The sequence below is a fragment of the Protopterus annectens genome, chromosome 6.part0 (assembly GCF_019279795.1).
Source record: "Protopterus annectens isolate FY-2018-M chromosome 6.part0, PAN1.0, whole genome shotgun sequence".
Classification (NCBI taxonomy): Eukaryota; Metazoa; Chordata; order Ceratodontiformes; family Protopteridae; genus Protopterus; species Protopterus annectens.
Genome location: NC_056737.1, coordinates 491,631,091 through 491,645,025, shown reverse-complemented (window position 1 = coordinate 491,645,025; position 13,935 = coordinate 491,631,091). Strand labels below are relative to the sequence as shown.

At 34.6% G+C, this 13,935-nt stretch overlaps 1 protein-coding gene across 1 annotated transcript; it reads left to right on the top strand.

The window, feature by feature from the left end:
- The first annotated feature begins 9,587 nt into the window (after positions 1-9,587).
- Positions 9,588-13,121, top strand: CFL2 (cofilin 2). The gene is made up of 4 exons (XM_044074214.1): positions 9,588-9,771; positions 11,735-12,042; positions 12,142-12,218; positions 12,306-13,121. Exons 1-4 carry the CDS (start codon positions 9,769-9,771, stop codon positions 12,416-12,418), a joined length of 501 nt encoding a protein of 166 aa, XP_043930149.1. The 5' UTR covers positions 9,588-9,768; the 3' UTR covers positions 12,419-13,121.
- Positions 13,122-13,935: the final 814 nt, after the last annotated feature.

Sequence of the window (13,935 nt, the reverse complement as noted above, 5' to 3'; positions counted from 1 at the left end):
GATTAGAAGTTTTATTTGGAAGCTACTGTGAATTTTGTTTTTTCATTATTTATTTAACATTTGTTAACCAGATTAGTCTGACTGGGCAGGAAAGCCCTTTTTCAGCAGACACCCAAATAGAAAACCACCAGACATAAAAAAGTTTAAACATTACAAAATAGACATAAGCAGAACAAAAACATAATATCAATATAGAGCATAATTATATGTAAAAACAAGGTAGATTCATGCAATACTGACTGAAACAGACTGCTAGTCAGAAGTCTTGAGATTGTTACATTTAAACAGAGCTTAAGACCATAATTAATCACTAGGCAGTTTAAAAAACAATTTAAAATATGACATGTAATTAATTTCTACATTTTGATAACATTTATCTGCTGGGAGAAAGACTGAAAGATGGGAACCATGACAGAGAAATAGAGAAGGAGAGAAAGGTTAAGGAGAAGATGTGTCACGTTGAAGTAGAGCAAGGGCAAGACCATGTTTTGTGGATAAAATATTTTAGCATTTCTTTTTAAATGAAAACTCTTAGTGGCAGTTCTTAGATCTGGTGGTAATTTATTCCAAGAGTTGGCAACTGAATGATTATACAGAAGTTTACCTGTTTGTTTCTGGGGCTTGTACACTTTCAGGAGATGTTGTTTGGCACTATGGAGGCAGCATTTGGGAGCATAGGGAGAGATTAGGGCAGTGGGATGGATTAATAAGAGTCGAGTGAGTGAGGCAAAGCTGTGGCAGTAGGAGCTGGTTGTGGACTTCAGGCCATAGAAGATTCTGTATGGCAGTGCAGTGGTGGGATCGATAGGGAAGGTTTGCAGCAAATCTTACAATTTTATTGTAGGTAGATTTGAGTTTAGTCATAAGGTTGGAATTGTAGGTTATTGAGTATTGGTGCAGCATAGAAGATGGTAGGCAATAGGAAACTTTGAGCTAGGGAACATCTATTGTCTTTAGTAAGGTGTTTTTTATTCCTGTATAATAGGCCGTTTTTTTGTTGTGTTTTTTTAATGGTTTGTAGAATATGGATATCAAACTTAGGCTGGTCGTCAATAATAACACTAAGGAATTTAGTATGAGTTTTGACTGAGATGGTAGTATTATTGAGAGATGTGACTGAGAAGGAGTTTTTACAATATTCTAGAGATTTAGGGAGGAAGATAAAAAATTTTTTTGGGGGGTTGAATAAGATTTCATTGCTGTTTAGCCATTTTTCAACAGAAAGAAGAGAATCTTGGGTGAGGGAGAGAAAGTGAAGGAGATTATCAGAGCAAGATATAATAGTAGAATCATCAGCATACTGGATAAGGGAGGAGTGACGGCAAGTTGTGTAGAGATTGTTTGTAAAGATGTTAAAGAGGAAGGGTCCTAGTATTGATCCTTGGGGTACACCAGTCTGAACAGGCAGGAAAGGAGAGGTAGCAGATAGCCATCTGATAGACTGGAATCTGTCTGAGAAGTAGCTCATTAAACAGAGAATAGTGGATTGTGAAAGATTAAGATTTGTTTAGTCTTGATAGGAGCAGGGAGTGAGAGACAGTGTCAAAGGTTTTAGATAAATCGAGGAAGAGACCAGAAATTAGTTTGTTTTCATCATGAGCCTTGGCAATGGTCTGAGTGAAAGTAATGAAAGCAGTGGCAGTGCTATGATGGGGATGAAATCCATGTTGTGTACGTTTAAGAAGGTTTTCTTGTAAAAGGTATTCAAGGATTTGTTTATGTATGCATTTTTTACATTAATTTGGAGAGGGGAGAGAATAGCAATGAGGTGATAGTTTGAGGGGTCTGTAGAGCTACCTCCTTTGTGAAGGGGAATAGCACAGAGATTTTTCCATATTTTGGGTACAGTATTTTCAAAGATGGATTGATTTATAAGTATGGATATTGGGTAGGCAATGACATTAGCAGCACTTTTGAGAAATTGAGGTGGCAAGTTGTCTATAGATGTAGAGCATGGCTTAAGTTTATTGAGAAGAGATATTATATAAGCTGTGGGGTAGGTTTCAGAGAGAAGATAGAAGCAGGGTAGGTGGGAGTGAGGTTGATAGCAGAAAGATTTGCAGTTTTATTTCTAGTGAGATTTTTGATAGAGTTGATGAAGAAGGTGTTTAGAAAAGTAGCCGTATCCAGGTCAGAGCTATTTGGACAGGGACTAGGTATGGTAGGCTTACCTGGATATAGGAGCTTATTGATATTGTTCCAAAATATTTTGTGATTAGTGTGAGTTATTTAGTTGTTAGCAGTTAGCAGATTTGTGGATGATGTGTTTCTGTGATGGAGAGGCACACTAGATGATCTAAATGCTTTTGTAAGTTACTTGGAAAATAGTACATCTTTTTTTAAGATTCACTGTTCATGCATTGAATAAGGAGATTTAATTTCTTGATGTTAAACTGTTTAAAATGGATGATGGCACATTAAGGACTTCAGTTTATAGAAAATATTGTTGGAAGAATAATTTATTAGTCCATGATAGTGTTAAAGGACAAATTTGCAGAACCTCCAGGTCATGTACTGAAGAGAATATGTTTTTGAAAGAAACTGAACATTCAACCTATTGGTTACATTCTCGTGGTTATAGACAGCGCGAGACACAAGGTGCACTGGCTGATAGTTAATATTCTAAGAAGAACTTGAGGGAAACATTGGTACAACAAAGTAAACTGTGAAGAGAAGCAAATAAATATATCTGACAGAAGGACAAGTGAACATAATCATATGAAAGTTATACTGAAATATAGTAGTGATATTAATGGGGTATGTAATATTATCAAAGATAACTGGAAGAGTCTTTTAACTGATGTAAATATTAAAGGAATTGTAGGTGATGCTCCCTAATTCATTTTTAAAAATAATATGAACTTGAAAAAAATGGTGTGATATTTGATGTAAGAATATTACAGAAATTTGAAATATCCAAAAACAAATGAAACAGAGTCCAAACTGGCTGTAATATTTTATTATAAAATGTAAGTGCTTTCAAGTTAAAAACCCTTCATCAGACAAACTACCTGGAGAAAACTACAGATATTCTTAGGTTCTCAGTAGAGCATAGCAATAAGACCATTGCCTTTTTAGACGTCACATTAAATAAAAATGTAACTGGTAAGATAAACTCCACCTTGCATAGGAAATCGTGCTGGAGAAATCATTATTTGAATGCACATAGCATGCATCCTAGGCATACTTTTCATAATATTATGCAAGGGCAAGGATACAGAGTTTCTCAGCTGTGCACAGACAATAATGAGTTTCATAAAGAAATAGATGTGTTAAATGAACATCTTAAGGAAAAGGGTTATTCAAAGGAAAATTTAGAAAAAAACTAAGAACAGTATAATATCCAACAGGGAAGCCAGGGCTAGACCATGGTTTTCTGATAATAAAGAACAGCAGGGAGATAAGTTGAAGCCATCTAATAAGTATGACAACAAACCCAAGGTAATGCTACATTATAATAACAATGTGTATGGGATATGTGATATTATTAAGCAAAACTGGACGATACTAAGAAGTGACAATCACTTGAAGGATATTTTAGATGAGAAACCTAGATTTACATTCAAGCCAAACAGTAATATAAAAGATATGTTATGCATAGAACCTGGTTTGAAAAATAAGAAGGCTAACAGTGTTTCCTCTGCACACATGAGAACAGGGACTTTTCCCTGTAGGCATTGTAAAGCATATTCAAATGTGAATGGGTTAAATAATTTTATACATCCTGTTACAAACAAAAAATACACATTTGCGTTTTATGCAGATTGCCATACAGAGAATGTGGTTTACTTGGCATGCTGCAAGTCATGTCTGAGTTTTTATGTTGCAAAAACCAATTATAAGCTAAAAACAAGACTATTGCACCATTTGTCATCTATTAGACAGAAGGATAAACATAATGCATTGTACCAGCATGTTTCTAGCTTTCCAGATCATACTTTTGTTTTTATGGTTCTGCATGTTGCACAGATGAAAAAAGAGGGGGGGAGACATTGTCAATGATACAGAGTATGCAGAGTTAAGATGGATCATACAGTTGGCTACTGACAACCCACCTAGGTTAAATAGTTCTGTACCTTTAAAACCAGCCTTAAAGAAAGGGCGGGTCAAGTATAGAAAGTAATTGGTTGCTTTTAGAAATGTTTTAATATTTAAAGACTGTCATGGTTATGTGTAGCTTGTCTGATGAAAGTTTTTTTTAACCTGAAAGCGCTTACATTTTATAATAAAATATTACAGCCAGTTTGGACTCTGTTTCATTTGTTTTTGGATATTTCAAATTTATGTAATATTCTTAACACATCAAATATCAAAATATTTGCAAAAGTTAGCTTATTACACTACTTTATAAAAATAAGCATATTACTAAGGACAGAGAATATCTTACTATTTCTATGGATTAAAAAAAAAGAATTACAGTCTATATTGTATTCAAAAGTTACAAAGTGTTGAATTTAAATCCAATTCTCTTTTTCCAGATTCAAACATACTGAAAAATCTGCTTTAGTTTCCATCAAAATGAATGTATTATTTAAACAATAAAACACTCCCATTGCAAATTTGACTTATGAAATGAGTTATTTCAGGTAGTCTTAATGAAGCTAATAACATTCAACATGTAAAAAGCTTCAAAGTTCAAATGACCAGACTTCAAACTTCAGCTTTTGTATTATTTTGAAATGCTTTATATGATTTTCTATGTAAAATATATGAGATCTTGTATATTCACATTTCTTTCCCACTAGTATTCAATCTTATTATATATATATATATATATATATATATATATATATATATATATATATATATATATGGGTTCCTATCAGATAATCGAACTTCTGCAAGTTTGAACCTCATATGGTCGAGACCATCAGTTTGAATTTGCAGAAGTTTGAGCGTTTCAATGGAAATCTCCATAAGGGGAGGTTTCCATTTTGTTCAATGTGGTGTGATCTCGGAGTTGGTATATTTAAGTAGCTGGGGGTGTGGGGGTGTAGGGGGCTTGCCCCCCTGCTTACAACAGTTTATTTTGTTTTCTTTTCTTTTTTTGTTTTTTATCCATAGTCTAAGTTTTTTAACTTCGAACAGGAAGGTCTGAACATTCCTTGTTCGAAGTTATTAAACTTTGACTATGTGATATAGACTATATATATATATATATATATATATATATATATATATATATATATATATATATATACACACACACACATATATATTGCATTTCTAAAATCTCCCATCAAAGAGTGATTTAACCATCAGTTCTCTGTTAAATATTGTAGCATGTGTGCATATTTCTTAATTTACTGATACTGAACTTTTATTAATCTTACATAGCAGATATTGCATTCCTTGTGTATATGCATATTCATAAGATGTTTACTCTTATTAATCCTAATATTACAAGTAATTTTGATTATATATAAAATAATTCCTGCTTATTTAGTTTGAATAAGTGTGTTTAGCCAATGTGAACTGTCATTCTGATCTAAGCTTTACATGCTGACATCAGTATCTGGCTACAGCATGTGAAAATGACAAAGCATACAGCAGCTGCTAATTTCATCTGTAAGTTTCTCATTCTTCTTAATTCTTTTAAGCTGTTCTTATCAGTAACAAACTTCTAACTTCACTTCATTCAATTAATATGTACAGTTAATATGTATAGTTAAAGTTAACAACACTGCAGCATAAGCTAACGTGTAAAATGTTATCAAATTATATGTTATATTACTATGCATCATATATATATATATATATATATATATATATATATATATATATATATATATATTATATCATCATAACGTCTGTCTTACCAATTCTCCATTTCTAAGAAAAGAGGTGTTATATTGAGTAGATTTCTTACATATATACTTCAGGAAAAAAATGGAAAGTTCTTTTTATTCTTTCACAGACATCAATGATAAAGTTTGACCTAGATTTTCTTCAGCAGAGCTCAAGGCAGGAAAATTGTATATTCTGAAGAGATGGAACATTCTGTTGTTTTTAAGCTTTCTCAATGTGTCTGTTGTTTCATATATGACCTGTGAAAGGAATGTGTTACACAGGAACAAGGAAAACAAAATCACAAGCACTTTAACACTTTCAATTAGCATATTTCTTAGATCTGACATTCCGTTAACTCAGCAATGCACATACTAAGGGATGTTGAATAAATAAAATGAAATTCTTAACTTATATCATTTTAAAGTTACTAACTTTATTGCGTATAATATAATGACATTTTCTTACTGAAAGTATTTGTTTAACATTTACAAACATGTTTATAGGTTTAGTTAAATAATATGTACTAAGTATTTCACTGTAAATAAAGTAAAACAGTAAAACTAACCCTTTGTATTCCTCATCATGAAAAAACTTTTTAACTTAAAATATAAATACATACTTACATATGTTTTGAGGCTTAAAGTCCGGTACAAACCTTTTACTTAAAAGGCAAATCTATTGTTTCAGAAAATAATAGCCCAGCAATCAGTGAATAAGAGTAATTTGTTTTTAGGCTTTTTAGTTTTAGAAGCAGTTTTCCAAGAATTTAGCTCACTCTGTCTCTTCAGAGATATACTGTTCCACTCTATTCCTTCAGTAGTAAGGATTTTCTTGTGGTTAACAAAAGCGGATGCCTCCTCCAGTATGTTAAATATTTTGTTTTCTTCACAAATGAATAGTTTGATCTTTGCAGGAAACAACAAAATGGCTTTAATAGTGTGCTTTTTGAAGTTCCTTGATCAGTGATAAACAGGATTTTCTTTTACTCATTACTTTGCCAGAATAATCATTGTCAAATCTGACTACATGTTCACCTATTTTAATAGATTGGCTGGACCATGCTACTTTTAATATTTGATCTTTTTCTAGACCTGAACTTAACTATAAGTGAGCTTGGTGGTGAGTTTTCCTTCTTAGAAGGTGCTCTCAGGGGTCTATGTGCTCTTTCGATTCCAAAAGGTAAAGTTTCAGGTATATTTAATGTTATATGAAGCCAGGTAGTTAAAAAGTTTATTATATTGTCTCCCTCATACTTTTCAGGTATACCATAAATTCTAATGCTATTTTATCTCATTCTGTTTTCTAAACAATTGAGTTTTTCTATCAGCCAGTTATTTTGTTTTAAAAGAATTTCAGTCTGAGATTCACCTTGAGTTATTCTGCTTTTAAGATCATTTAATGTCTCCTCCATACTGCTGATTTGTGCCTTTTGTTGTTTCATTCTCTTTCTGGTCACTTTTTTTTAAACATTCTAGTTTTGTAAGCAGTTTAAAACAACAAACCGGAACCAAAAGCTTCAGGAGAAAACTTTTATTCAAAATCAAACGCTTTTGTCGCATAAAGTAAGTAATGAAACTTCATCAGATTTAAAATCCTTTAAACAATCAAATATTAAAATAACAAAATCTAGTCACACGACTTCCTAAACTATCACCCAAATGAACAATTCTTATTCCAATACTTAAAACACTTAGTTTTAAAAACATGAAAAAATACATAATCAAAAACATAAATGTAAAAATATTTATATATAAATTGACTGTCTTCTGAAATTGAGATCAAGAAATAGATGAAAGATTAGCCCTCATTACTTGTTGCTGGTTGGGTTGGACTTGGAGCTCTTCTGTTCTTATTGGCGAGTCTTCAAACTTATCTGCATATGAAGTGAGCTTGGGTTAATTTGGGATGTCTTCAATATTATGTTTATTTAAGTTTTTAATATATATATATATCTATATATATATATATATATATATATATATATATATATATATATATAAAATAATTGCATTTTTACATTAATGTTTTTGATTATGTATTTTTTATGTTTTTAAAACTGCTTTAAGTTTTGAAATAAGAATTGTTCATTTGGGTGATAGTTTAGGAAGTCATGTGACTAGATTTCTTTATTTAAATATTTGCTTGTTTGAAGGATTTTAAATCTGATGAAGTCTCGTTACTTACTTTGTGAGACAAAATCACTTGTTTTTTGAATAAAAGTTTTCTCCTGAAACTTTTGGTTTGTTGTTTTAATTTTGAGTTTGTGTTTCTTCGGATTTTGTATGCAGTTCGTCTATTTTAAGTAATATATCCTGTACACTAGACAATATTGATTGAATGTCTTTTTTAGCACAAGAATCCTAGGTACCATTTCTTGACTGACTCATGTTGAAGTGTCTTCTCTCTTAACCAAATAGCTGGCATTCTGACAGAAAAACTATTCCTTTTGAAGAACTTAAAGCTATAAATGTTTTATTTATTAATGAATAAAATTAGCTTTCAAGTATCTTCAAATTTTAATTTTTGATTATATTTTCTGTCAAGAGAAAAGTTTCCAGTCACAGAGCTTTCACCAGTTTCTGCCCTCAGTTTGCTACCTTGGCCACACCTCCCCCCCCCTTTTTCCCCCCCCAAGTTTTCATATAAAGGACCAAATCCAATAATTTAAGTTAGAGATGGAGGCATCCTCCCTTCTAGGGTTGCCACTTGCCACCTTTTTAAGTGTACAAAGAGGGACATGTTTTGTGGAAATGTGGGATTTTGCAGGACAAACCATTCTTGGAGACAATGCTATTTTCGTGTATCATTTCGGTTGTTTATGCCCTTTCATACAGTATGTTGGTGTTTCTGATAAACAGTTATTGTTTTACACAACTGTTGAAGAAAATTTAGGAAATATGTTTTGTCCCCAAATATCAGGACATTTGCCATTTTCAGTTTTTTCGCAGGCCACAGCTGCCCAAAGAGGAACTGTCCTGCGCAACGAGGATTCCCAGCGAGTACAGCTGAAGGATTTCCTCAATGCACAGTTTTCTTTCTTTCTTTTTTTCCCTTCTCCTGTAACCAAGCTGAGTGATAAGTGTAAAGGTTTTTCTTAAAAGTCTAGACAACCACTGTTAAATACAAAGCTTCACGAAATACTGTCTCTACAAATGCTGCATTTCATACAACAGATGAAAAAGAATCTTCAGGTAGATCCAATCCAGACTTCAGACATTTAATGTGTCTTTAATAAATATATTGTAAATAAACTTGCGAACTTGATAGATTTCATAGCGGAGAATCGTTAAGTCTAAATCGTAGCTAATTCTTAACTCCAGAATCAGGGTCAAATATTATTAACTCGAAAAAAATAGAATATTAATGAACACGCATTTTCTGAAATAAAAGACATACACAACTCTTAACTCCAGGAATTATTTCTTAACTGCAACCAACCACATTTTCTCCCAAAATTGACAGTTTTAGAAGGGAATGAGCTAATTTTGATTTTGAGCCAAAATTCAGAGACAGTTGAGATACCTATGGTCAAAATCACTGCATAATGACACTACAATCCGTTTTCGATTTAACATCATTTGTATATTTTTTTAGAAAGTAAGTAGTAACGGCAGGTTGACGAATCACGACAATCCAGTAAATCGGTTTTGCAATGCATTTGATACACCAATTAACTTGTATTGTTAAACGTTTCCAAAACTACAATAACCGTGAATATTCTTAAGGATATGACTGCAACACACTCCTGATCCCGGTAAATTAATGAATGGTATACGCCCGCCCCTCCCAAAACTAATGAATGTGGCCGTGCGCGTCCCAGCTTTTTACTGTCAGCGCCGCTATTCACCTAGTGCTGTGCTGCTCGTGCTCACTCTTCTTCCAGTCTCCGTGTGTGTTTTTTTTTTCTCTCTCTACACTTCAGGATTCCCAGCGTGCTTCACACTCCACCGCAACCACCGAGCGACCACCACACACATCATGGTAAGGGAAGAAATATCCTTTCAACTAGATGCGTAAGCTTAATTTGGCAAACGCTCGTAATTTCATTGTTTCGTGCTTAAAATGTTGTTGAGGAGGCACGCCAGGTAGTTTAGATGGCTGCCTTGTAGCTAGGGGAGAAGCAGACCCGATATAGCTGTACTGCCGGCCGGTGAGTCGGGCCCCGAAGCCCTTGGCGGCCATTTTAGCCTAATTTTAGCTCCAGCCTAAGGCTTTGGTTTGCACTTAATACTGTTTTTATAGTAAAACGATTATATTAGTTTTAAGTTGTCCTTCTGTGTTTTAGGAAGGTAAGGAAGCAGGTTGTTTTGTGCTAGTCTGACCAACTGGTATAACGGATTTCTTTTTGTTTATTATAGACACTTGGCGGGGCCGGGAATATGTCAGAATAAAAATACCTATGTAGTTTTTCGGCAAATTGATTTTATTCGGCTTGGAAAGCGAGTCTTATTTGTCTAATTAGTGATGTAAATCTTTTATGATATGAACAAATTTCATGAATGGCTGGTAATGGAGCATCCCTTGGCTTGCCGAGCAATGACAGGTGAAACTGCTTTGTGTTATGATTTTGGTATTTGAGGTGTGATCTGCATACGCAGTGCTACGAACCCCATTCAAATTCGTAAAAAAATGCATAGATGCTAGAAAGGCTTTGGAACGATCTGTAGCTTTTTCTTTGGCAGGGTGTATTAACGTTTTGTCTTGATGGTGTTGTGCGTTTAGGTTGTATCCTTTTAAGGTCTGCAGTTGTGCATGGTAGGGATGGGTAGGCAGCATGACTGTAAGTAAAACCGCTGCAGACTTTTGGTGTGAGCTGGATGTAGCAAATGGTATGTGGATAGTGCTGTAAGCACTACATTTAAATATGGAAGCCCGCTGGACCCCCCCCCCTTTCTAACGTGGTACAGGCGCCCGATGTCTTAAGACTATGGACGCTGAGCAGGTTGGGCTTTGTGGTTTAAAACCACATCCTTTTTGCTCATTACAGTGGCGTAGTGGTTACACTTATTTTTGTAGTATGTTCTACAGTGCTTAACGTTTTGTGGCTTAAGTAGTTTCTCTGCTATCCTTTCGCTCCTAACGGAGTGGCTCTGTTGCCGAGTTTTTATTCGATCGCTGTAGTAAAAGACCTGACATCCCATTAGGGCTCGCTGTGAAATGGTGTATTTTTAATGCTCTGTCTTTCATCTGTCCCCGATTTTGAGACAAAGTTGTACTGATCCTTTTAAAAAAGCTGAGAACTTGATAAGAGTAAACTGGATGCATTAGAATTGGAGAGTGGTAGTAGCCCCCCCCCCCCTTAATTTGAATGGTAGATGAGGAATGGGTGGATATTGCAAGCAATTTACCGTTGTACAGTAGTGATAAACTGAGAATCGGTGATGAACTTTAAGAATGGGTCCACATGCCCCACCTTGTGGTTTGGGTTCATACAGACTACCTCAGACTTTTTGGTATGTTCTCATAAAATTTGCAGTTTTCTGGACTTTTGTGGCAAATCAGTAATGACTAAAATCTCTAAATGAGACATTTAGAAAATGCATTGAGAATTCCTTCTAGCAACTTTCTAAGTTGGGGGCAGTATTTAAAATGTGTCCCTATTTGGGGGGGGGGCTTTGTCCCCCAATTGGTTTGGCTTTTTGGGCTAAGAGGTTGAGGCATGGCTAGGTTGACCAAATGGCCCAGAGTGGCAAGCTTGCTTTTTTTTTTCTCTGCAATTTGCTTTTAGCACCATGAATTTTAACACTGCCCACCCTGTTAATGCTGCAATTCAGCTTTTTGGGGCTGTTAATATTTGTCCGATTATTAATGGCCATTTGACTATATGCTTGATAGTTTTCCTAGCAGTCTTTGAAAAGAATATGGCAAATTGGAATGAGGTGGGGTTTTTAACTTTTTAAAAAGAAAAAAGCAATTGAGTTGTGAATTTTTATTTTTGTTGTAGGCCTCTGGTGTAACAGTTCATGATAATGTCATCAAGGTTTTCAATGACATGAAAGTAAGAAAATCTTCGACACCTGAAGAGATCAAAAAAAGAAAGAAGGCAGTTCTGTTCTGCTTGAGTCCGGACAGAAAGCAAATAGTTGTAGAGGAAGATAAGCAAATTTTGGTTGGGGATATTGGAGACACCATTGAAGACCCTTATGGATCCTTTGTAAATTTACTTCCTCTCCATGACTGCCGATATGCTTTGTATGATGCAACTTACGAAACAAGGGAATCTAAGAAAGAAGATTTGGTGTTTATATTTTGGTACGTAGATGAGCAAGTGCTATTCAAGACGAGCCCTTAAGGGCTATGCGAATTGGTTGCTGTAGAGCTGTATTTTATGTATTGTATTTTTTTATTTAGGGCTCCTGAAAGTGCACCACTTAAAAGCAAGATGATATATGCTAGTTCTAAAGATGCAATTAAAAAGAAATTCACAGGTAAGCTTGGGTATGACACTGATGTAAGGACAATTTTTAAATGGTTGTTGCATAATATGTTACTATACACCATGATTTTTTTTTCAGGTATTAAACATGAATGGCAGGTTAATGGCTACGATGATATTAAGGATCGTTCAACACTTGCAGAAAAACTGGGAGGTACTGTGGTAATATCGCTTGAAGGAGTCCCTTTGTAAAAATGACAGAAGTGCCATCTGGATCCAAGGAGCTTCCATTTATACAGCTCTGATATAATTTTGGAAAGTTTAGTCACCCTTGCCCCACACACAAGAAGAAAAGTTGAACGGCCTATCAGAGATTGCCATTGGACTGTTATATCATGGTAACTTTTATGTAGATAGTCAAGGGATGCTTTGACATTGACTACATTTGACCCAAACTGCTGACTACACATGCGTTCCTCTTTACATGATGTACAGTTTAATGTTTGCAGCTTAGAACACAGAAGGGTAATTCCTTGAATGTGTTGTCCATGGGTCAGATGGTAACCTTTCATATTCAGTATTAGTCCTACAGTTGCACTTGGTTGCATTTCATTGAGGCTCTTGTGCATTTGTCCACCTCACTTTTTTTTTTTTTTTTTTTTTTTTTTTGTGACCTGGCAGCATATGACGTACACTATGCATTAAAAGCACTTTTTTGTAATTGTATTTAACACCTCAGTAAGGAATGCCAATTAAGTTGTAGTTGTCTCCTACTGTGTTCATTCCTTTCATGTGCAGACTCTTTTAAATAGTTTAATTGTTGCCTTCTCATTTAAATGTACACTGACACTGCTGAACAGGAATAGGCATTAATGTTCATCTTGTTATATTTTTATTGCAACACTAAGGACATCATTGTGATGGCATTTTCTGTATAAAGAGCCTTTAAATGGAACTTTGTTGGCTTTTTGTTTTTTTTGATGGTAAATCAGTTGGCCACGATGCAATAAACCTTGTGGCAAAATAGTTTTGTTTTGACTTTTTGAATTACAAAGCAATGTGATCTTTTCTACATAAAAGATTAAGAATAATGGTCTGCTTTTTTCGGTTATGGTGTGTGTGTGTGTGTGTGTGTGTGTGTGTGTGTGTGTGTGTGTGTGTGTGTGTGTGTGTGTGTGTGTGTGTGTGTGTGTGTATGTATATATATTTTTTTTTTATTCAAGGGTATTACATGCAAGGTTTTTGTGTACTGTTGGGGCAAGGAAGAGAGTTTAGAAACTTTTTTTCCCCCATGGGGGTTGCATGCTAGAATGACTAGACAGTCTCAAAACGCACGGCACTGTTCATGTATATTAAGTGTGGTGCCTCCCTCTCCCAGTGCATTTAAAGTGTTAGCTCTCGTGACAGCATGTGGCAAGGTTGTTTCTCAGGTGTCTTCCATTTAGTCTGCTGTGAGCCTTGGAGCAGAGTGGCTGAAAAAGGTAGCAGTCCACAAAATTGGAGTAATGCTTGTTTCTTGTGTGCTGCTTTGAATCCCCATTTGTTAGAACATCCTTGTGCCTGAGGCTCTGTTCAACTTTTTGTTAATTTTTTACAGTACACTCCATTTGGTGTACAATTAGAATTTTGCATTTATTAGTGTTTTACATTAAACTGGATTTTTCACCTTCTAAAGAGTATGGAATGTCGAGCAGCAGGTGTATGGCAATATTGTGTATGTAATGTGTATATTTACGTGTTTTACAAATATAAATATGGCACTATCCATT